Source organism: Natator depressus, chromosome 7, assembly GCF_965152275.1.
Source record: "Natator depressus isolate rNatDep1 chromosome 7, rNatDep2.hap1, whole genome shotgun sequence".
NCBI lineage: Eukaryota > Metazoa > Chordata > Testudines > Cheloniidae > Natator > Natator depressus.
In genome coordinates, this window is record NC_134240.1 from 61,046,061 (window position 1) to 61,070,240 (window position 24,180).

At 42.1% G+C, this 24,180-nt stretch overlaps 1 protein-coding gene across 5 annotated transcripts in view; it reads left to right on the forward strand.

Annotated features, from left to right (window-relative positions):
• The window catches only part of ADK (adenosine kinase), a 568,464-nt gene that overhangs the window by 169,003 nt on the left and 375,281 nt on the right, over positions 1-24,180 (forward strand). For all 5 annotated transcript variants that reach the window (XM_074958637.1, XM_074958633.1, XM_074958635.1 and 2 more), the window contains one exon: positions 22,672-22,750. In XM_074958637.1, the coding sequence (XP_074814738.1) occupies positions 22,672-22,750 (79 nt within the window). The remainder of the gene's footprint in view (positions 1-22,671; positions 22,751-24,180) is intronic.

Below are 24,180 nucleotides of genomic sequence, written 5' to 3' on the forward strand. Positions count from 1 at the left end.
ATGAGCTAATATGACACCAATTTTTAAAAAGGGCTCCAGAGGTGATCCCGGCAATTACAGATTGGTAAACCTGACTTTTTCGAGTGCTTTCTCATGTCCATTCAACTTAGGAGTGTGTGCTCACCACATGCACTGGTGCCGAAAGTTTTCCCCTCAGCAGTATCCATAGGGGACCAGCTCTGGCACCCCCTGTAGCGGCGGGCACATGCCGCAATATATAGGGCGCCACCGGTCCCCCCACCCTCAGTTCCTTCTTGCCGCCAGTGACGGTGCTGGAACTGTTGCTGCTTCAGCTAGCGCTGTTGCATTTTTGTTCGTACTAACTCGTTAATCCTTGTATTTGAACGTGTATAGTTGCCTGTTAGTGTTAGTAAATCCCTTAGCTATAGTTAGAGACTTCATAGGTCCCGAGCAGGACTTTGCCACGGGATCGGGAATGCCCTGGTTCCCATGCTTTAATCCCTGTGGTTACTGCAAGAGGCCCATGCCCATTAGTGAACCACACAGGAGCTGTCTTGGACACATTAGTGAAAAGTGCAAGTCCTTCAAGCCAAGGACTAAGAAGGAGCATGATATTCATTTAAGAGTGCTCCTTATGGAGTCGGCCGCCCCCCCCCCCCCCCCAGCACCGGAGCCACGCTCCGACTCAGCGCCAAGCACTGTAACCTCGGTACGTGGTTTCCCACCGGGACCGTCCACTGGCTGGCACCAGTCCCCATCTGTGGCTCCGGCCAAGAAGACGTTGCAAGGTCGGTCTCCAACCTCCTACAAGGGAAAGGATAAGACACGGTGTGAGCAAGGTCCCATGCCAGGCAACTCGTCACCCTGTCGAGATCTCGGGCCCAAACTCTGGTTGAGCGGTGTAGCCCAGCCCGCTCCCCACCGGCCACCCCGGATAGTGGCAGAGGCCTCCGTCAGTTCCGGGTACTGTCCATGCCTGAGGCCCTGCAGGTGGTGTAGGAGTTCATGTTCCTCTGGGTGCCGCCCACACCGGCTCCCATGGTTCACTGGTCACGGGGTAAACCCGCGTTCGGACTGCCGTGATCCCCATCTCAGTGTCACCATTCCCTGTCGCGGGGCACATCACGCCAGCGCTCACCCTCCCGTCTCTGCCACGACTGTGAAAGGTAGATGCAGTGCAGCTCCATTCAGTCCCCAGACCTTGGGCCTGGGCAGAGAGGCTCAAGACGCAGCACCTGGCACCCGGTATCTCCAAGACCGTGGTACTGCTCTAGGGACCAATCAAGGGATCAAAGCTACCATCACTGATCCCTTCGGAGGGCATCACCACGTGAGGGCCCTTACTGGCACTGGGCCTGTTCCGATTCCCCGTCCCGCTCTTCATCCCAGTACCGTTTGTCAAGTGCAAGACATAGATAGCCAACTCTTGGCCATCGCGGATCCATCAAGCACTGCTGGTCCCCAAGACCCCATTCCAGATCGGACTCCAGGCGGAGTGATCAGTTGCCTGGGAGTGACCGCTCAGGGTCCAGCTCTGGTTTGGAGCAAGGTTCCCTGATGGCAGAACAAGCTCCGGTACCAGCTACATTGTTGGCACTGAAACCGGTCCCGTGGTGTCAGGCCCAGTGGCCGGCACCATGGTACCCATGAAACCTGTGGGGGTTTACCCAGCCTTCCCAGGCCGCCATCTTGGTGTCCGGAGCCTCAGTGAGACCAGCTGCCTCTCTCTCCCACCCTCCTCCAGTGCACGAAACCTTGGGCACAAAGACCCTGCAGGTCCAAGAAGGAGTATGGGAACAAGCCACTGGGCCACCAGTGGTTGTGGAGACCCTACGGCACTGGCATCTTCCTTGTCGTTGCCAGATGAGGCTATAATGGGCACCCCCCGGTTCCTCTGGATGATGCTAAAGTGCACCAGGAACTACTGAAGAGGGGCACTGCCAACCTGGGGGTTCAGGCGGAGTTGTTAAAGGAGCCCTCAGACTCTCTTTTTGATGGTCTCTGCTCCACAGCACTGGCCAGGGTGGCTTTGCCCCTTCATGAAGGGGTTTGAAAGATCACCAAAGCCCTGTGGCAAACTCCTTCCTCCTTGCCCCCCACCTCCAAGAGGGCTGAGCTCAGGTACGTTGTGCCATCCAAAGGCCACGAGTACCTGTACACCCACCCGGGTCCCAATTCTCTAGTGGTGGAGGTGGTTAACCACAGTGAGCGACAGGTTACCCATAAGAATAAAGACTCCAAGAGACAACACTTGTTTGGGTTTAAGATTTATTCAGCCTCTAGTTTCCAGTTGAGGGTGGCCAACCACCAGGCCCTCTTGGGACGCTGTGATTTTAACATGTGGCAAGCCATGGCCAAGCCTCCTTCCTGAGGCTTCTAGCTAGGAGTTCCGGGCAATTATGGAGGAGGGCACGACACTCCAGGCAATGTCAGATGCAGCAGACACTGCTGCCTGAACCATGGCCTCAGCCGTCGCTATGTGCCAGGAATCCTGGCTGCTCAACTCTGGTTTGTCCATGGAGGCTCAGCAATCGATGCAAGCCCTTCCCTTCAATGGGCAAGCCCTGTTTGCAGAACAGATAGACAATAAGCTCCATGGCCTCAAGGACTCCCACACAACCCTTAAAATGTTGGGCCTGTACATTCCCAGCCCTGCCTGCAAGCGGTTCAAGCCACAGCAGCCTCATGGCCAAGGGAGCCCCCCTTGCCAGGAGCCTCCCCGTAGGAAAATCCAGAGGCTACAAGCGGCGTCCTAGCCACCAGCCTCCTCAGGCTTCTCAGTCGAGCCCAAGCAGCAATAAGCAGGCGGGCAAGCGCTCATTTTGAGGTTATGCCCAAGGGCGACCTATCGGTCTGTTCCCAGGATACTTTGTCTCCTATTTTTGCCAACCGCTTTTCTCCTTTCCTCCCTGCATGGGTATCTGTAATATTGGACCGATGGGTCCTCCAGTACGGTGGCATGGGGTTACACCCTTCAGTTGCTTTCTACTCCTCCTTCCCACCCCCTTTCCCTGTCCCTCTTCAGAGACCCTTCTCACGAGAGTATCCTTGCGCAGGAGGCAAAGGGGTTACTGCAGTTTGGTGTGGTGGAGACTGTTTCTCCAGAGTACAGGAACAAGGGGTTCTATTCCCATTACTTTTTAATCCCAAAGGCCAAGGATGGTCAGCGACCTATCCTGGACCTGCAAAACTTGAGCCGCTTCCTAGCAAAGCTGAAGTTCTGCATGGTCTCCCTGGCCTCCATTATCCCCTCCCTGGATCTGGAGGATCTGGGAGACGCCACCCTCGATCAGAAAAATGCATACATCAGATCGCCATCTTCAAGGGATACAGACACTTCCTCCAGTTTATGGTTGCTCCCAACCACTGTCAGTTTGTGGTCCTCCCATTTGGCCTAGCAACAGCACCACAGTTATTTACCAAGTGCATGTCAGTGGTAGCTGCTTACCTCCGACATCCGGGTCTACAGATCTACCCATACCTCGACGTCTGGCTAGTCAAAGGCAGCTCCAGGTCCCAGGTCCAAAAGGATGTCACGATGCTGTTGGCCACTTGCTGTTGTCTTGGCCTGTTGTCTTGTTTTTTGGTAAACAACAAAAAATCCACGTTAGTTCTGGTACAGAGGATAGAGTTCATCGGAGTGGTGCTCAACTTGACCTGCGCCAGGGCATCTCTGCCACTGGAGAGATTCAGGACATTGATGGACCTCACCACAGAGGTCTCTGCATTCCTCCTGACTACTGCCAGGGTTTGCCTGCACTTCCTAAGTCAGGTGGCAGCATGCACATATGTGGTGTGCCACGCCAGGCTACGGAGGCGATCCCTGCGGCAATGACTGGCGACGGTCTACTCCCAGTCTGGGGACCACCTGGAAAAGGTCGTTACCATCCCTGCGTCAGTACTTCACTGCGATGGTGGACTGACCCTGGGAAAGTCCTGGAAAGAGTTCCCTTTGTCAGCACTCCTCACTCAATGGAGTTGGTTTTAGATGCCTCAGATCTGGGCTGGGGGGTGCACCTCGGCACTCTCCAGACCCAGGGTATGTAGTCCCCAGAGGAAATGATGCTACACATAAACATCAAGGAACTCAGGACATGTGGCACAGGGTACCTCACCTGTCAGGCAGAGTGGTCAGAGTCTTGACAGCCAACACAGCCTTGATGTTCTACATCAACGGACAAGGGGGAGCACTATCCTCGGCCGTCTGCCAAGTGGCACTCTGTGTCTGGGGCTTCTGCATCAACCACGAAATCCACCTAGAAGCGTGTCACCTTCTGGGGGCCAAGAACATGCTAGCAGATCATCTAAACAGGGACTTCTCTCACCGCAATTGGGTGCTCCACCCAGAAGTAGCCGGCACGCTCTTTCAGTGGTGGGGAACTCCCCAAGTGTTCACCACGAGGCAGAACAGGAGGTGCCACATGTTTTGGTCCAGATTGGGTTTGGGCAAGGGCACCCTCTCCGATGCCTTCCTCCTGTCATGGACAGAGAGCCTGATTTATGCCTTTCCTCTGATTCTGCTCATCAGCAAGGTCCTAGCAAATATCAATAGCGACAAGGCTCAGGTTATCATGATCGCCCCGGTGTGGCCTTGCCAGCACTGGTTCAGGACGCTGTTGAGCCTGGTAGCTATCCCTCTGTGGCCCCTGCCAAACCGACCGGACCTGCTGTCACAGGATCACGGTCGACTCTTGCATCCGAACCTCACACCCCTCCTCTTCATGGCATAGATGTTGAGTGGCTGAACCCTGAGGAATAGGCCTGTTCAAAGGGTCCTCTGGAGAGTAGAAAGCTCTTGACTAGACAGACTTACCTGGCAAAGTGGACGAGGTTCTCCCGCTGGGTGGCCGAACGAGGCATCTCCCTTTCTTAGTCTTCTGTACAGTCGATCTTAGACTACCTGCTTCATTTGAGGAACCGGGGCCTGGCACACTCGTATATCAGGGTGCATCTAGCAGCCATTTCCGCCTTTCATCCACCAATCCAGGGGCAGATGGTGTTCTCCCATGACATGATGGTCAGGTTCCTCAGAGGTCTTGAGACTTTTTCCACAAGTTCGGTCCCTGGTCCCTCAGTGAGATCTCAACTGAGATCTGGGTCTGTCCAGTCTCACAGGCCCGCCCTTTGAGCCTTTGGCCTCATGCTCCCTGTCTCACCTATCATGGAAGGTAGCTTTCCTGGTAGGAGTGATGTTGACGAGGCGAGTCTCCAAACTGCGAGCCCTGACCTCAGAACCGCCATACACAGTCTTCTATAAGGACAAGGTTCAGCTCCGGCCCCACCTGGCCTTCATTCCCAAGGTGGTGTCTACTTTCCACGTAAGCCAGGACATCCTCCTTCCAGTCTTATGCCCCAAGCCCCATGAGACCGGTGAAGAGAGGCGCCTTCATGCTATGGATGTAAGAAGGGCCCTGGCTTTCTCCCTAGATCAGATAAAGCCTTTCTGTAAGTCAACTCAGCTTTTCATCTCTACAGCTGATAAAATAAAGGGCCTCCCAGGGTCCACGCAGAGCATTTTTAACTGGATCATCTCTTGCATTTGCACCTGCTATGAGTTGGCAGGATCGTCAGAGCCCACTCGATGAGAGTGCAGGCATCTTCAGCGGTCTTCCTGGCACACTTCCCAATCCAGGACACCTGTTGAGCTGTGACGTGGTCCTTAGTGCACATGTTCATGGCCCACTATGCCATCACTCAGCAGGCCAGGAACGACACTGGGTTTGGCAGAACTGTGTTGCAATCTACACATCCGTGAACCCCTAACCGCCTCCAAGGGGAACTGCTTGGGAGTCACCTAAGTTGAATCGACATGAGCAAGCACTCAAAGAATAAAAGACAGTTATCTTTTCCATAACTGGTGTTCTTCAACATGTTGCTCATATCCATTTTACAACCCGCCCTCCTTCCCATTGTCGGAGTTTCTGGCAAGAAGGAACTGAGAGTGGGGGAGCCGGTGGCGAACTATATACTGTGGCATGTGCGCACCACTCCAGGGGGCTCCAGAGCCCAATGGATACTGCTGAGGGAAAAACTTCTGGCACTGGTGCATCTGGCGAGCACACACACCTAAGTTGAATGGACATGAGCACCACATCTCGAAGAACACCAGTTACGGAAAAGGTAACGGTCTTTTCAGTACCAGGCAAACTGGTTGAAACTATAGTAAAGAATAAAATTGTCAGACACATAGATAAACATAATTTTTTGGGGAAGAGTCCATGGTTTTTGTAAAGGGAAATCATGCCTTGCCAATCTACTAGAATTCTTTGAGGGGGTCAACAATCATGAGGACAAGGGTGATCCAGGGGATATAGTGTACTTAGATTTTCAGAAAGCCTTTCATAAGGTCCCTCACCAAAGTCTCTTAAGCAAAATTAGCTGTCATAGGATAAGAGGGAAGATCCTCTCATGGATTGGGAACTGGTTAAAAGATGGGAAACAAAGGGTAAGAATAAATGGTCAGTTTTCAGAATGGAGAAAAGTAAATACTGGTATCCCCCAGGGGTCTGTGCTGGGACTAGTACTATTCAACATATTCATAAATGATCTGGAAAAAGGGGTAAGCAGTGAGGTGGCAAAATTTGTAGATGATACAAAACCACTCAAGATTGTTTTAGTCTCAAGCAGACCGTGAAGAGCCACAAAGGGATCACACAAAACTGGGTGATTGGGCAACAAAATGGCAGATGAAATTCAATGTTGATAAATGCAAAGTAATGCACATTGGAAAACATAATCCCAACTATACGTATAAAATGATGTGGTCTAAATGAACTGTTACCACTCAAGAAAGAGATCTTGGAGTTGTTGTGGATAGTTTTCTGAAAACATCCACTCTATGGATGTGTAGCGGCAGTCAAAAAAGCTAACAGACTGTTTGGAATCATTAAGAAAGGGATAGATGATGAGACAGAAAATATCATATTCCCTCTGTATAAATCCATGGTACGCCCACATCTTGAATACTGCATGCAGATGTGGTCACCCCATCTCAGAAAAGGTATATTGGAATTGGAAAAGATTCAGAAAAGGGCAACAAAAATTATTAGGGGTGTGGGACAGCTTCCCTATAAGGAGAGATTAATAGAATGGGGACTTTTCAGCTTTGAAAAGAGATGACTAAGGGCGGATATGATAGAGGTCTATAAAATCATGACTGGGGTGGAGAAAATAAATAGGGAAATGTTATTTACTCCTTCTCATAACACAAGAACTAAGGGTCACCAAATGAAATTAATAGGCAGCAGGTTTAAAACAAACAAAAGGAACTATTTCTTCACACAACGCACAGTCAACCTGTGGAACTCCTTGCCAGAGGATAGGGTGGATTTAATTTAAATCAAATTGATTTGATCACTAGTCATTAGATCACTAGTCAGGAAGACTCTGTTTAATCATGGATTTCTACATAAAAGTGCATTCTTGTTGGTTGTTATAACCTTAGTACATATTCTTCACAACTCAGATAGATGTAGGTTTCATTTTTAGAAGATACACACTATACATTTTTAAAGTGATGTTCCTTTCATCATCATCATCAACGCAGCTTCCTCCTGAGAAGGAACACTTCTCATGATGTTGTTTCATTGGGGCAACCAGGCCTTGCATTTCTTTGTTGCGCTGTTTGCATTTTGCATGTATGCCTGTCTTACCCACAGGTAGAGGAACTTCATTAAAATATTCCCAAACTGGGTCTCTTTTACGGCCTGCTGCCATTATAGGTTTTCCCTTCTAGTGGGAGAATGGTATGGTAGATCTCAAATCAATGAAGGCTACACTCAGAAAGACCTCAAGAATTCTGGAATATGATGCTCAAACACTTTCACTTTTGTTTCTACTGCCTGTCCCTCCCGCCTCACATTTATCTCCAGACTTCTCCTTGTCCAGATCTATTCTGCCCCAACAATAATCTATTCATTGAACTTTTTGAAACTTTGCACTTTTAGAGAGAGGTAAGGGATTGACTCTGTGTATACAAATTTGCAGAGGGACAGTAGGGTTGAGGTCTGTTATTTCTCACCTCTCTATATTATTTATTTAAAAATATTTTTGCTATTAACAAGCATGTTATCTCTGGAGACACAAATCCGCGTTTGAGAACTGCAAAACTAAGCATCTCTGATGGTCTCTCCTAGACTGAGCCCTATTGAGTAGATAGAAAGATTAACCTAAATAATCTATATAGAAGCCCCTGGAACCCCATAAGATTGGGTCCGTAATCCATGAACTATTGGAACTCTTTTACAAAACTTTTCTTAAACATTACATGAATATATTGTCTCATACTGTAGAATTAGAATTTATAATCTGTATTCCATGATGAGACATTATAGCTCAAAGATATATCTTAATTAAAACAATCTTTAGATTTTTTCCACAAAAAGCATTTTATAAAAAAAAAAATCTGATTTAAATAAAAAAAAATCAGATTTTTTTTTTTTAAATCATTGATTTTTATCCACCCTGCCAGAGGATGTTGTGAAGGCCAAGACTATAACAGGATTAAAAAAAGAACTAGATAAATTCATGGAGGATAGGTCCATCAATGGCTATAAGCCAGGATGGACAGGGATGGTGTCCCTAGCCTGTTCGCCAGAAGCTGGGAATGGGTGACAGGGCATGGATTACTTGATGATTATCTGTTTTGTTAATTTCCCTCTGGGGCACCTGGCATTGGCCACCTAGATGAACCTTTGGTCTTACCCAGTATGGCCATTCTATTTTTCTTTGTTTTTTTTAAAAATTTTCTTAATCCCTATCTATCTACCTAAAGCAGCTTTAAGTCCTCTTTGTGCTGCCAAGAATGGCAGGGCTGAGAACCAACGGGCTGTTCTGTGCCCAAATGTATTTTTCTAGAGTTCTGTGTAACACTGCCAAGTATGCTTTTTGCTTTGTGTCACACTTGTTCATAAACCCTTAAATAAGAGAAGCTTAGAGTTTACATGAACCCTACTCTTCGATGACCAAAGTCAAATTAACCTAATTCTTCCATGGCCTAATCTCATTGTGAACCAGTTCACATGGTTTGTGCATGTTTGCATGGAGTTGGCAAGAAATGAAAATGGAACTAGTAGCCATATTAGAAGTACTCAGATAACTTTTTCTAGTGAGCATAGATAATATGTAATACACCAGTGAAAAGGAGCCTAATAGAACAAAAACGTTCATATCTAATTTTGACTGTAAGTACTTAGATGCCAACAAGACTTGAACAAATTACTGTTGATTCATGATTGCAGGTTTAACTTGAACAAAGGTTTATTGCAAATACATTTGAAGTTTGAGTTCAACATTTCACACGCCACCTATATTTAATATAGTACAGTTATTTTACTGTTGTATCTTGCCCTAGCCTATTGTTTTAATACTGTAAAATTATAGCCATGTAGGAGGAAATGTTTTGATTAAATAAAGCTTTTGTTTTTACTATTTTTGTTGTACCAAGTATCAGAGGGGTAGCCGTGTTAGTCTGTACCCACAAAATGTAAGAGTTGTTTCTGAGGCTGTGGATGGCGTTGTGTTCCATACAGCTGAGGTTATGGGGCAATTTCAGCCTGCGCACGTCTGTGGAAGCACTGTCCTTTGATCTTGGGAAAGGTAGTGGCTGTGTATGAGGGAAATGGTGCACGTCGGTGCTGTGTGTGTTGCTTTTGTGCAAGCAGCATCTCTGACAAATTTAAGGATGTTGTTGATGCATCCCCGTTATTGGAATTATAGCTGTTGTAACATGGGGTCTGTTGGTGGGGTGGATGAGACTCTAAAAAGCATTTGGAAAATCTCCCGAGAGAGAAGAAAGTGTAGATACTAACTATAGGATTTTAAGCTCCTAGTGAATTCATTAGATACAAGGAAATGTTTCGTTTTCTACTCAGTTGAAGACTTCACCAGAATTTTCACTGTTTTTCATTATTTTGCACAAAGTTAAATTTTCATCCCCTTTATTTCATGTATATTTCTTTCTCAGTTCTGTGGAATATGCACAGGTGAGTAAACTTATAGTTGTCACACGCAATAAAGATTATAGGTTTCTAATGTTTCTGTCCAACAACATTCCCTTAGACCACTTTCTTGTTACTTAGATGCTCCTTAGTTGTATAGTCCATCAACTACAGACTATTTTTTTTTATGAGCATGTATCCCTTTTAACGATTTGTTTCAAGATTTAAGAGGGGGAAAGTCAAATGCTATTACTATGGAATGCAAACTATTAATCTAATTACATAGTAGATAGAAGTTCAAGGTGTATGCGTGCATGCCCATGGCCGTGTACTCTATGTATATACAGTATATATTAGTGTGTCTTTTGCAATAAGTAAAAGCAGAAGCCTAATATTTTAATTGTTTTCTGATAACTTGGAAACATAACTGATTTACTTTTTAATTTTTCATCTTGTATAGTGTCAACATCTCAACAATTAATTTTATTTAATTCTACCTGACATTTCTGAGCACAATTCTGTGTATCTTCAAGGATATGTGGTGAATGGATGGGTGGAGCGTGTTTGTGGGAACATTCAAATAGTTTAGAAAAAGAGGGGCCTTCATATTTTAGGGCTTTTCAAGGAACACTTATGTAAAGCTGCCTGACTTTCTACTGAAGAAAGAAAAAAAAATTAACTTGGAGAAATGCCTTTAAATCATGATCCTTAAGAGCTGATGTTTTAACCTTACTTTTGAATGACTGTTACTTTTTTTCATCTTGTTTCACTATGCTTAAATGCAAACATATGTGGAAAATCTTCTTTTGGCTTTTATCAAACTGACATTTAAGTGCATTTTTTTTCAACCTCGTGAACATTTGTGGTAAAATATTTCAAAGCTATTAATCTTACAATTTGCCTATGCATTTTTTCTCTTTCTTCTGTTAACATTTGGTACTCATAAGCCTAACCTGTTTGGAATTACTGATTTTATTTATTTATTTATTTTTAATTTGCTGTTTGTTTGGATGAGGTGGTTAGGAAAATACTGAATGTGAAATTCTAGTTTGCCGTAGTAAATACTTCCATGAAGAGTCATTGTTTTTTGAACTTCACTGAAAAAGATCATAGCTACATTCAACTGTAACTTATCCATCATATTCCTAAAATAAGTTGACTCTTCTATGCTGGTAGCTGAACCCAATGGTAAATCTTTTTTTTTTTTTTTTTTTTTTTTGGTATGTTTGTTTGTTCTGCAACATGAATCTAGGTTTGCTTGGTTTTTTTTTTTCACTTTTAACTCTGGATCAGTCTAGTGTATAGAAAAATCAGGAGTTAGTTGCACTGGGTAAAGCCAGTCATAGCCAGCGAAGTACTATGTAAACTTTCCCTTGTAGCTCTGCCATTGCACCTCAGTTCTGAAATGCAACATTTTTGCTCTTTCAGGCCTCTCCTTGAGCAGCGACTGCCAGTTGTGACAAGCTTTGAGATCATTTTGAGATGTGGACAAAAGTCCAGAGAGGATTAGGGATGGACTCATTTAATGTGTTTTAACTTTTTGTCTTAGACAGAATTTAAAATCTGAAACCCAAAGCTGAAAATTTAATATAATCATTAACTTCTCTACTTACTTAGAATATAAAAAAAAAATAATCAAATGTCCACCTTTCACGGTACAGTAGTATTTTACTTTTAAAAAAGAAAGAAAGAAAGGAGAAAAAAGAAGAAAAAACTTCTTAATTATTACCTTGCAGTTAAGGTAATCAACTTTTACCTTGAATTGTAGAACTAGTTTTGGTCCATTGTTATTCATGAACACCATATGGAAAACTGTCTTAGTTGATTTCTTAGTAATCAGTTATTAAAACCAGTGTTCCCTCTAATTTTTCCCATGCATGTGTGGAATGAATTTTGTTATGTGCACATCACCTCCATATTCGTGCACAAAACAAAATTCATGTGGCGGGGGTGAGGCTGAGGGGTTTGGAGTGTAGGAGGGGGCTCAGTGCTGGGGCAAAGGGTTGGGGTACAGCGGGGGTGAGGGCTGTGGCTGGGGGTGCAGGCTCTGGGGTGGGGCCAGGGATGAGGGGTTTGGGATACAGGTTGCCCTGGGGCTACAGCGGGGAAAGAGGACCCCCCGAGCTCTCTCTCCCTGCTGCATCATCTGGGCTCGGAGGGAGAGTCTCTTCTCCCCGCTGTGGCAGCTCCAGGGCTGGGGCCATGGGATAGGCGCCTCTCACTCCGCTGTGGCAGGTCCAGGCTGGGCTGGGTTGGGGCCTCGGAAGGAGTGCCTCTTCCCCGGCCGTGGCAGGTCTGGACTGGGTTAGGGCCAGGTGAGGGTTGCCTCTCCCCGCTGTGGCAGGTCCAGGGCTGGGGGGAGAGGCCTCTCTCCCTGCCACAGCCCTGAACCCCTGCGTGGCGCTTAATAGGCTGCTGCGTGGCGCTTAATAGACTGCTGTGCGGCTGTACAGCTAAGACGGAACTTAGATAATGACCCTTCATTCCTCTGTGAATTCAGATATTCAACAACACATTAAAATTCTTGTTACTGAAATACTGTATCTGTAAATTTCATTTCCAGTTATTACAAATTATTGATTTACTTTTCTCACAGAAGTGGTAATTACTGATTACTTCTGTCTCCTGTACAGTATGTAAATTATATAGTCTGTGTGAGACTCTGGCTGTATTGGACCTGCCTATCCTGAAATTATTAAACTTGGGACACGAATGATGACAGGGTCACCAGATGTATGAGTACTTGAAAATATCAAGTATTGACTGAAAAATAGGATGATTAGATTTTGCAATTGTTTTTAACTAGTTTTTTTTTTAACTGGAAATGGTAACACTATCTAAAAGCCACATAATGCCGACTTTCTAGTGGCACTTAAATAGCTCTTGTAGGAATGTTATCTCACTCTGAAGCAATTTTTCTTTGATTTACAATGCTGATTCTTTAGACATTCTGTCACTCATTGCCTCATCTGAAGATTTAAATGGCTTTTAAAAAAAAAATCTAAATAGTAAGATTAGACATGAGGACATTGGGACGTTAGTTGGGTTCTCCTTGCTGCTATACAGTAAACTGAGATCTGTGTCTAGCATGACCTGTTCTTGCAACTGAAAATGTTAGGCAACTAGAGAAGGTGAGATAAATGTAATATATATTACACAAACAAAAACACCCAAACATTGTTTTACTATCTTATTAAAGCAGCAAGTTGCAAGGATGTTGAACCTTTAACAAAGATCTTTCCTCCTAACTGCTTGTCAGGCAGTTTGAGTTAACAAAAACAAACAAAAGAATTTGAATAATCTAACTAAAAATCTCTGGGGAAAAATAGGTGAGCCAGGACCTGAATTTCTAATATACAAAATAAACAGAAAAAAACATATGAACAAATAAAACACCTTCAGTTACAAATACGCTTTTTCCCTCCTCCTCTGCAGCAGCTCTTAGGCAGCTGATCTTTAAAATGTGGCTTCCTGCTGGTGTGTGCTATAGAGTCATCCTGGGTAACAAGGAAATACTTAAGAAAATAGCCAAGAAAACCCATCTTGCTGAAAAACAAGAAACTACATTTCTTTTTACTTCTTGAAGATAAAGTGGCCCTTGACATCTGCATCAACAGTGTCTTTCTCTCAGGCATTTTTTCTCTGTGTGTAACTTGTGTAGAATGGTTTTTAGGTCCGTTTTTTATACTCATTTATACAACTTCAGAGGTCAATAAGACTTGGGCTCCAAAGTGCCTAAATCCCTTTTGAAATGGGATTTAAGCACTTTTGAAAAACGTAACCTTATCTATAAATATCCAGAAGGATATAAATCTGTATGCGGTAGGAGGATCATCAATTATTCCATGGTTACAATATGTGTGAATAAAGGAGGATGGTTAAATTGTTTTACTGATGGTTAAAAAACTAATTTTACTCATCTAATCCACAAATAAATGACTGGAATTCATACCTAAGTGAGTTTGCCATGTTAGATTTACAGGACCTGATTTTGGTCTCACAATAATGTAAATGAAGAGTAACTGTATTAAGGTCAATGGACTGACACTAGTGCAAGACAGATGTGCATAACAGAATCAGGCCCATATTTAAGCAAAATAAAATTAGGATTTGTGTAGTCATGTTGGCAGCCATATTGTGTGTCTATAACTTCCAAGTCCCATTTTCAAAAGAGACTTCGGAAGTTAATGAGATCTAAGATCCTAAGTCACTTTTGAAAATGGGATTTAGGTTCCAAAGTCACTTAGGACCTTTTGTCTTGTTTGTATTCTTTTAGACACTCCATTCCGGAAAGTTAATGCACTTTAAACTCAACAAGAACACCCCTTTCCATTCAGTCTTACACTTCACTGTGAGGATAGACAGAAGATATGAGACGACAATAAATGGATACCAACTTTGGCTGACCTTTGCTTTTTGGTTTTGTTCCAAGTCGATTTTTAGACTGTAAGATCTTTGTGGCAAGGACTGGCATTTCCCAAATGTTTTTAAAAATGGTACCTTGCACAATGGGGCTGTGATCTGGGTGGCTTCCAGGTGCTAGCTACTGCAATATAAAAATTAAATCTGAATAATTGCAGTACTCTTATTAAGTTGCTTTTTCTGCTTTCCAAATCTCCTAAAAAGTGAATCTCTTGTTCAGATATGCCCTTCAGCATCAGCTTTTATTAGCAGTTCAGTTCTACAAAACAAGTGACAGACGTGCTATCATTGCCAATGTTGTTTATGAAAACATTAACATACTTGCATTCTTTTTGGTCAGTGCTATTGTTAATCAGCAGTACCACAGCTAGAAACATGTTTTGCTACTGTTGCAAACATGTTTTCTCTAAAATATGATGACCAAATTTATGGTACCAAACTCATGGCCTTCTGGATGGTGCGGATGGTGAGATTTATTGCATTGTTGAAGGTGATGGTATGTTCAAAGATCGACAAAAGAACCAGAGTTCTCAGATATGCCAGAGACTTCAGAAATATTCAGAAGGATCATCAGTTGCAGAACCAGAAACAGCAATGTTAGTCTAGCTTATAAAGTTCTAATTTTCTTGAATTTGTCCCAGACATGATAACAGTTCACTCAGCGCACACACACAAGGTGCCTTTGGTATCCACTGGCCTGAAAGACCGTTGCTCCAGTTGATTTTTTTCCCCCCTAAAACAAAAATATATAGAAAAGCAAATTTAACACTCTTGAAAGGTGCTGGCATGGAATTTCCTATTTGTAGGCCAGGTATAGTGCGGACAATGGCACAGCAGGTTTCCCCATGCTCCCTTGATCATGTACTGATTTTTTTTGTCTGTCGAAATGTTAATTTTTAAAAATGAAATCCAGTTGTCATTCTTAAGTTTCAGGTCAGAAGTTGGTTAATGGACTCTTGTGGATAAATTAACACATTTAATTGATATCAGCCTTACATCATGATATTGAAGACAGTCAGCAAAAGGGATTTCCTTGCATTTGTACGCATTTTCTTTGAATTGACATATTCACCCAAGGCTCCTGAAGACCTTGTTATATAAAAAATGATGAAATGAGGTGGTTTTTTTTTTAAATACTTCTGATTGAAATAGTGAAGGGCAGCAGTCAAAGTCTCACTGTCTGCATGCCTAATTCAATGAAATAATTGAAAGTAATTTTTTTACTCTCTGCTGGCTGTCACCTTGAGATTGAAATATTAAAGACAATATTTTATCTGATGCCAGTTACTGCATATTTATTTTAGTTTAGAAGCCATCCTCGTTGTAGCCAAACCTTCATCACACAGACCACAGAATAAAGTGATTAAATGCACTAGAAGTCACAGCTCTAAATAAAGAGAGACAGTAGGGCATCTAGTATATATTAATACAAGTAGTCTTGAGTTACCTCTCAGTCACCAAGGCAGTTGTAGTAGCAGGTATTTTCTGGTAAAGAAGTTAATATTTTAATTGCTATGCTCATAGATACACAAATAACAAAAATTAACCATATGGATTGGGTACCAAGCGTTTAAACTGATAGAAAATGTAAGATTTAATTTTACAAATTTAATTTTATAAATCTTGCTGAAACATTGTTAGTTCATGTTGTTGTTGCATTTCTTTATTTGAGAAGTGGTTGTTATGAGACATATTGTTGTTGCTTTTTTCCCTCAGCAACTTGATATCAGTAGAGGTTGCAATTGCTTGGTATACAATTGGTAGATAATTACTAGTGTGGATGGCTGTGAAAAGCATATGTAGTAATTTAGTTTGTGATTCTTTCTAATTGCCTGCCTGTCGTTAGTTTGCTAGGATGGGTATCTCATTATTCAAACATTTGAAATGGAGAAATCATTGTGGAAAGAAAAAGATCATAACTCTGACCTTTAACAGAGTATTGAAGTACATGAGTAATTATTGGACAATTATGTCCCCTGTCATATGCTATAGAGAAGTATGTGTGTATGTGACAGGATGGATAATATGGTTTAGGTAGTGTTTTTTCCCCCCCTCATCCTGAAAAATATTGTTTTGATAAGTATTTTAACAGAGACTTCAAAACTGAAACAAAATACATGAAACCAAAAAAACCTATATATCGCTCGCTAAATTTGAGCTTAACGAGTTGAGGCTTTTGAGTGTAAATATGTAATATTGTAAAGTGAGATGTAAACTTGGACCCAATTATTGGACTTCAATAGAAGCTTAAATTGTATTCAACTTAGTGTTAAAACTTAACTCCGGTACATGATCTACTATTTGATGATAATGATTGAATTCCACCAGTACTTAATGGTATGTACTATATAACTGGTTGTAAGTATTATACAATAGGCAGTACTCTTCTCGAATGAAGGGTGGTGGGAGCTACAGTTTTGACTACTTTAATATTAATGGATAACTTTCCATTTCCAGCATTTTCCTTATAGTAGTTCTCTTCAGGCTCTTCTCCAGAAAACTGAAATGTGTGATAGCAGATGCACTTTGTCAGATAGAAACTCTGCTCAGTCTTTCACTAATCCATCCTCCATACAACTCTTTCAGTTCTCAGTACAATGGCAAAAATGTTGAACTAAACTGTGCTACTTCTCTCCTTTGCCTTTCTCTTGTTGTAGTCGTCCAGCCTCAAACAAGGTAAATGATAGCAAGAAATTAAAAACCTTTAATATTTTAAATTCCAATACTTAACCTATTTGTGAGAGACTGAAGAGATAAGTTACTCAAAGAAAATGCAAGGAAAACAGGACCAAAGGTGCAGATGTGAGCATTTTTAGATATTTCCTGTGCCCACATTGCTAAATTGTGTGTGTGTGTGTGTATGTGCAAATATAAAATTAAAACAAAACTAGAAAACAAAATTCTTCTATGAAAAGTCAATGTGCCAAATTTTAAAAGTAAGCCTCGAATTTTAGATCTAATGTCCATGTACATCTCAGCTCAACCTTAAATAGTCATTGCTGATGCCTCCATTTTCAAAGTAATTTGCAAATGTGACTTAGAGGAAACTATTGTAGAATCATTAAGGTACAACTGCTTATAAAAGTAGTCTGTGAATGGATGTCATAACGGAAGCAGCAGCCTCTTAGCAGCACAGATACTAATAATCAAGAGACCCTATTCATGATGATTTATTTATTTAAGGTGACATGGGCCTCTGTCATAGGATAGGAAGTTTCTATTCTGGATATTGTATGATAAAACTGCTGTGCAACAAGGTTTTCCATCTATTATAGGAGAGCGTCAACCCAAGAAAATAAATATAATGAACATCCGGAAGTGTAACTTTCATATTAGTATGGCTGTAATAAAATGACATTGTGGGATTCCATATTTATTGATTACTTACTTGTACAGCAGATTGCTAAGCTGACCATTCAAAATGATGTATTTGATCTGATAGCCCTGGAAACTCAACCTGAGATCTGAAAATCAGGCAGTGTTTTCTGCTTCTGACATCACAAATAATTAAGTTTTTTAATAAAAATTTATCTTTCACTATGGTTATAGATTTCAGAGTAACAGCCGTGTTAGTCTGTATTTGCAAAAAGAAAAGGAGTACTTGTGGCACCTTAGAGACTAATCAATTTATTTGAGCATAAGCTTTTGTGAGCTACAGCTCACTTCATCGGATGCATACCAGCAAAGTATTCCTCATTTAGCTCTCCACCCACACTGCTCTCAGCAAGCTGCAGGACTCTTATCCCCATAAGGATATCTCAGGGAAGGAAGACTAATATCATAACTTACTTTTAGTAGTAAGTTATTCCTCAGTTAGTCCCCCTGAAATCAACTGGACTTCTCAAGGTGTTAAATACTCCTTCTCACCCTGTACTCCATCTGTTTTCAGGTGTTGATGGGGTAATTGGGGTCTGTCAGCTAGAACTAGATGCCCCATGAGAAGACTGCTGAAGTGTCATGGCTGACCAAAGTGAGGCTGGATGTGGCACTGAGTGATGGAGTCTGGAGTCGAACTAAGTTCTTGGGATGCTGAGTGGAACGAGGTCTCTGAGGGAATCCCAACATCGTTGGTGCTGCTTCTGTAGTCCTTACTCTGGTAAAACTCCACTTAGAGGAAGTTCTTCCCAGGTCAACTGTACTTCAGCTCTCAAACTAGAGATAATGCTTGTAGCCAGTCACAAATGACAGGTTTCAGAGTAGCAGCCGTGTTAGGTGACCTGGGAAGAACTTCCTGTAAGTGAGTTTTACCAGAGTAAGGACTACAGAAGCAGCACCAACGATGTTGGGATTCCCTCAGAGACCTCATTCCACTCAGCATCCCAAGAACTTAGTTCGACTCCAGACTCCATCACTCAGTGCCACATCCAGCCTCACTTTGGTCAGCCATGACACTTCAGCAGTCTTCTCATGGGGCATCTAGTTCTAGCTGACAGACCCCAATTACCCCATCAACACCTGAAAACAGATGGAGTACAGGGTGAGAAGGAGTATTTAACACCTTGAGAAGTCCAGTTGATTTCAGTGGGACTAAATGATGAATAACTTACTTCTAAAAGTAAGTTATGATATTAGTCTTCCTTCCCTGAGATATCCTTATGGGGATAAGAGTCCTGCAGCTTGCTGAGAGCAGTGTGGGTGGAGAGCTAAATGAGGAATACTTTGCTGGTATGCATCTGATGAAGTGAGCTGTAGCTCACAAAAGCTTATGCTCAAATAAATTGGTTAGTCTCTAAGGTGCCACAAGTACTCCTTTACTTTATGGTTATAGAACACAAGACAGAATGGAATGTAACTCTTTCTGATAGATATACTGTATCTGGATCATGGTCGTTGGCATTTGTGTTTTGGCATTAGCAAATATGTTGAAAGAAGATGCCTTTTTTTAATAGTTACTTTTCTGGCTGATGTTTATTTCTTTTTCATTGTTGTATTATAGGTAATCTGTATTTATATAATAAGATTTTGTGAGTCACTCTGAAGTCTAAAATGTCCATTGAGTCAGGGTGAAGTGATGGAAACAGCCACAAGCATGGTTGAGAGCTCTTTATGTTCAGAATATATCCAGGTTGACTCATCACTGGGTTTCGTGGTCTGTTATGATCAAATTTTTAAGTTTTCAGCCATTTTGACTTTACAGATTACCCTCATGCAGTGTATAGCTTGTGATCGATCCAGGCCAGTTGGATACAGCAGAGTAGCAGAAGGCAGATATACTGGCCACTAGATTAACAGTTCTGTCCCCTGACTGACCAGAGCAGAGGCTGCTCCAGGCTAATGAGAACACCTGACTCCAATTAACTTGCAAATAGTCAGGTGAGACCATTAAGCTAATGTGACCACCTGACTCTTAAGGCCCCTCTGATACTATAAAAGGGCTCACTCTAGTCAGGCAGGGGAGAGCCAGAGGAGAGGAAGTGCGGCTGAAGGGCTGGTTAATGAAGACACCCTCAAGTCATTGGTAAGGGAGCCCTAAGGTAAGGGTGAAGAAGGGAGAAGCAGGAGAGCTGTGGGGAAGTGGCCCAGGGAAATGTAGCAACTCTGGCAGTGAAAGGTTGGCTGCCAACAGCTCCTACCATTCGGGTCCCTGGGCCGGAACCCGGAGTAGAGGGTGGGCCCAGGTTCCCCCCCAACCCACCACTACAGAAACACCTCCTGGGAGGGGAAAACAGGCCCCTGTCAGGACCAGGAGGCTAAACTGTTTTGGTATGAGGCCGTAGGAGCAACAGAGACTGTGGGAGTTCTCTCACCGACCTCCTTGCTGACTTATGATGAAAAGGGCTCAGTAGACTGTATCCCTGACCCTAGAGAGAGAATGGCTATGTGGAGGGTTGCAGTGAGCCTCTGAAGCTAGCATAAACTGCCTGGAAGTGTGGGACCCACGGGGACAAGGTCAGAGCTCTGCCACAAGCTACAGTAGGCATGTATTTATGCCATGCCTAGATCAATAGTCCCCAAACTGTGGGGCATGCCCCCCAAGGGGGGCGTGGAGGAATGGGGTGTGTGTGGCAGGGCCTGGGGCAGCCCCCACAGGGGGCGGGAAGGGAGCACAACCCAGCTGCAGTTCTGCTCTGCCCAGCTCTGGCCCCAGCCACAGCTCCACTCCACCCCCTTCTCCATCCCCAGTTAAGCTCTGCCCTCATTGCCTCTCAATACCACCCCCCCCCCCGGCCAGCTCTGTCTCTTGCCCCAGCTTCAGCACAAACTCCTTTGCTGAGCCAACTGTGCAGTAATGGTAGAGGGGGAGTGCGGAAAGATTCCACTAGTAGTAAGGGGGAGGGCATGACAAGTAAAGTTTTGGTACCATTGTCCTAGACCATTGTGATATCAGAGGTAACTCATCCAGTCACCACCTTTAGTCTGCAGCTATTTTGCCTACAACCAGTGAAATGGTTGCATGAAAGAGACTACACAAATCAACACAACCAGCACACATAATAATCCCTCAAATCACTTTGTAGCCTAGAATGTCAGTTGAGTCAGCGTGAAAAATGGAAACAGCTACAAGCATGGTTGAGAGTTCTTTTTGAATATAATATCATCTGGTTCAATCATCCCTTGGATTCACAGTGTGTTGCCATCCTATTTTTAAATTCTCAGCCATTTTCAGCTTTTTTTACACACTTCACTTAATGAATTACATTCTTGTGACAGCACAGGCTTTCTGCTACTAGTATTTATTGTAAGGTTGGATGGGTGCCTAACTTATTTAAAAATTATGTGTATTAAAACAAGGGGAAAGTGTTTTCTGTTGATGTATGAACAAGGAGACAATAATGAAAAAACTATCAGGACTGCGACACATGAAAAGTAACATGCATAAGTTGAAATGAAATACATTTTCATACAGTGTGCACGAGTAGTGGTTCTCAAACCTTTGTATTGGTGACCCTTTTCACATGGCAAGCCTCTGAGTGCGACCCCCTTATAAATTAAAAACACATTTTTGTATATTTAATGCTATTATAAATGCTGGAGGAGAAGCCACGTTTGAGGGTGAAGGCTGACCGCCCATAACCCTAGGTAATAACCTCATGACCCCCCTGAGAGGTCACGTCCCCCAGTTTGAGAACCCCTGTGCAAGAGAATGCACTTATTAGTCAACCTCCTATTTTCAGAGATTATCACAAAGAATCCACAAATGGATAGAATACTATTCTGCTCCATCTTCATTAGAAGACCACTTCTGTTAAACTATTTTAGTTGGTCCCTTAAGACAGGTTTCACTATATTTCTCTTGAATATTGGGATTTTTCTTGATGGTAGTCCAAACCTAATTAAAATTTTACATTACTTTTGTACTGACCATTTATCGACCTTTCTGGAACTTAAACAATTTAACTTGCACTGCATTTTTTAACAAAGTCCCTTTCATTGTTTCAGTGGTAGCTATGCACCAGATCTAACTAGTGGAACCAGACATTATTAACTTATAATTGTTATGTACATTATGTTAAAAACAGTGACTTTTCCTTTTAAAGTAATCAAGCTGTCTTTATACATATTTTTATATTGTGAAAATAGGTTTTGCTAGTGAAACCAAGTGTTCTTTCAAAACATTTGGACAGCGGAGCTTTTATATTAATTAATTTATTTTTTACACAATGATCCAACTTAGAGGACTAAAAAACTGAAAGAGAACTGGTCTGCCACAATTTACACACATTTTACAATTCTTATTTTTTATATCCGGATTTTCTCAAACTAGCAGTAGATCTATTTATAAAGTTCCAATACCTGACAAACACAAGTTAAAAATTCATGCTTTAAAATATTGTTTAAATTTTGAGTGCACACTATTTGACTAAAGTTTTAAAGCAGATAAAGTATCTTATTATTATTATTTTATTTTATTATTGAACTTTTATGTTACGTATTTAGCTAGAGGAAGTGTGAATCAGCACCTCCTCATTGGTTTCCTTTAATTTTTTTTCTTTTACATGTGAGCATATACTTTAGAAGCTTGAAAGTTAATTATCATCGTGCACAAGCTCCAGATGCTGTATTCCTAAGACATTCTTTAAATGTTCTAGACTTACAATACAACTGTAAGGGAGTGAAATCAAGTTGATATCACTTGCTTTGTCATTGAGCCAGTTGCTTAGTGCACATACTGTGCATGCATGCTATTTTAGTCTGTGTTTTCTCAGCTAGCACCTTGTAAAAGAGCTAATATGTCTGAATTTCCTGTTTACAAATAACTTGATCTCATACATTTCTAATTTAGATGCTTATATAGTTTTTCACTGTGAAAAATTACAGGATCTGACTGCCTTTCTCTCTCTCTCTCTCTCCTTTTCTCTCCCCACCTCACCCCCACCCCCCACCCCCTCACCCTGGTGGTTTCTTACAGGTTTGAAGAACTTGTGAAAAGGTTCAACGTAGAATATCATGCTGGTGGCTCTACTCAAAATTCTGTTAAAGTGGCCCAGGTTTGTTCTTCCTTAAAAGAAATTAACTGTAAAATATTCTAAAGGTGTTGACTGTTAAACAACTTCTTGTTCTAAGTTGCTTATCATGTTGCCCAGAGGCATTACTCAGTGAGTGCATGTTAGTCTGTTGCCTAAAATAAGTTGAGCTCTGTACTCTAGAAGTGACTTAAATATTTTTTTCTTTTTTTTTCTGTTGCACTGTTATTGTTCAAGTTGCAACATTTTAATTATAACCACATTTATTTGTTAAGGGTTTATAACCTGTGCATAAATGATTGAAGTGAAAATTTTTTTACATGAGGAGAATTTTAGAGATATGAATATCATAAAGTTGGGCTTGCACTGATCCAAGGTAGGTTTTGTGCATTTTGATAATGGAGAATGTATTTTGTTATATACTAGTGAATGAAAGCTAATCTAGTAATACATTTTGTGTGTACAATTGTAGATACACCCACCACACAATCTGAAAGTGTATTGCATAAATCCCATAATTTAAAATGTGCAACTTTTATTTAGAATTCTTTTACTAACTAATGGCTGGTTTGTTGTTCTTCAGACTTCCTATGTAGATAAAACATATTGCCAGATACCTTCAAATGCTCATTTTGAAGAAGTTAGATTGTAATTCAGCAAAGTTATTAAGCTTTGTTTTGCTTTACAGTTATATTCACAATTTTCTCTTACTCAAAATAGCTATTTCCCATAATTTACAGTGGGACTCCAGCTACCAAGTGGGATTAAAGGCGTTTATGTCCTAGGTAAAGATGATCACTACTTTACTATTGGGAGGGATACCCTAATAAAAATAGCATCCATTTTCTAATGTTTCCAACTGGGCTTTGAAGCCATAGACAACCATTAGGAAATATGGCTGCCATTTCACTAAGGCCATCACACTTTTCAAACCTTAAACCTACCAGTCTTTGACACGAGCAATTGAAAGGTATGACCAATGACTGAAATGTGAACTCCTATATTTTGTTGTGTGTCACATCATAATTCAGATTATAATCATTTTTTATATAAAACCTGTTTTAAGATCGTTCTTCACTCTGTAAATTAGATGAAACATTTAAAAAAATAGAAAATGAACTGGAAAAATAGGAATTTTATCACGTTCACTTATAAGGACCACTACATGGACCATCGGTAGAGTTTCAACCCAAGACATTCAGATCTTGAGTCCATATCGCTACCACTTGAGCTACAGAAGATGGCGGTAGTAGTAGCATAGGCAGCTATTCTCTGTGTGGTTCAGCCACCAAAGGGGATTTTTGAATGGATTTCGCAACCATTTGCAAGACGTGCTGAATGTCAGGAACCCTGGCTTTGTTCCTAGCTCTGGAACAGTGGTTTACTGATTACAATCGCTTATAGAGTTGACAGATTCTTTCTGTGAGTGGCTGAGACTGAAAGTTAATCACAGA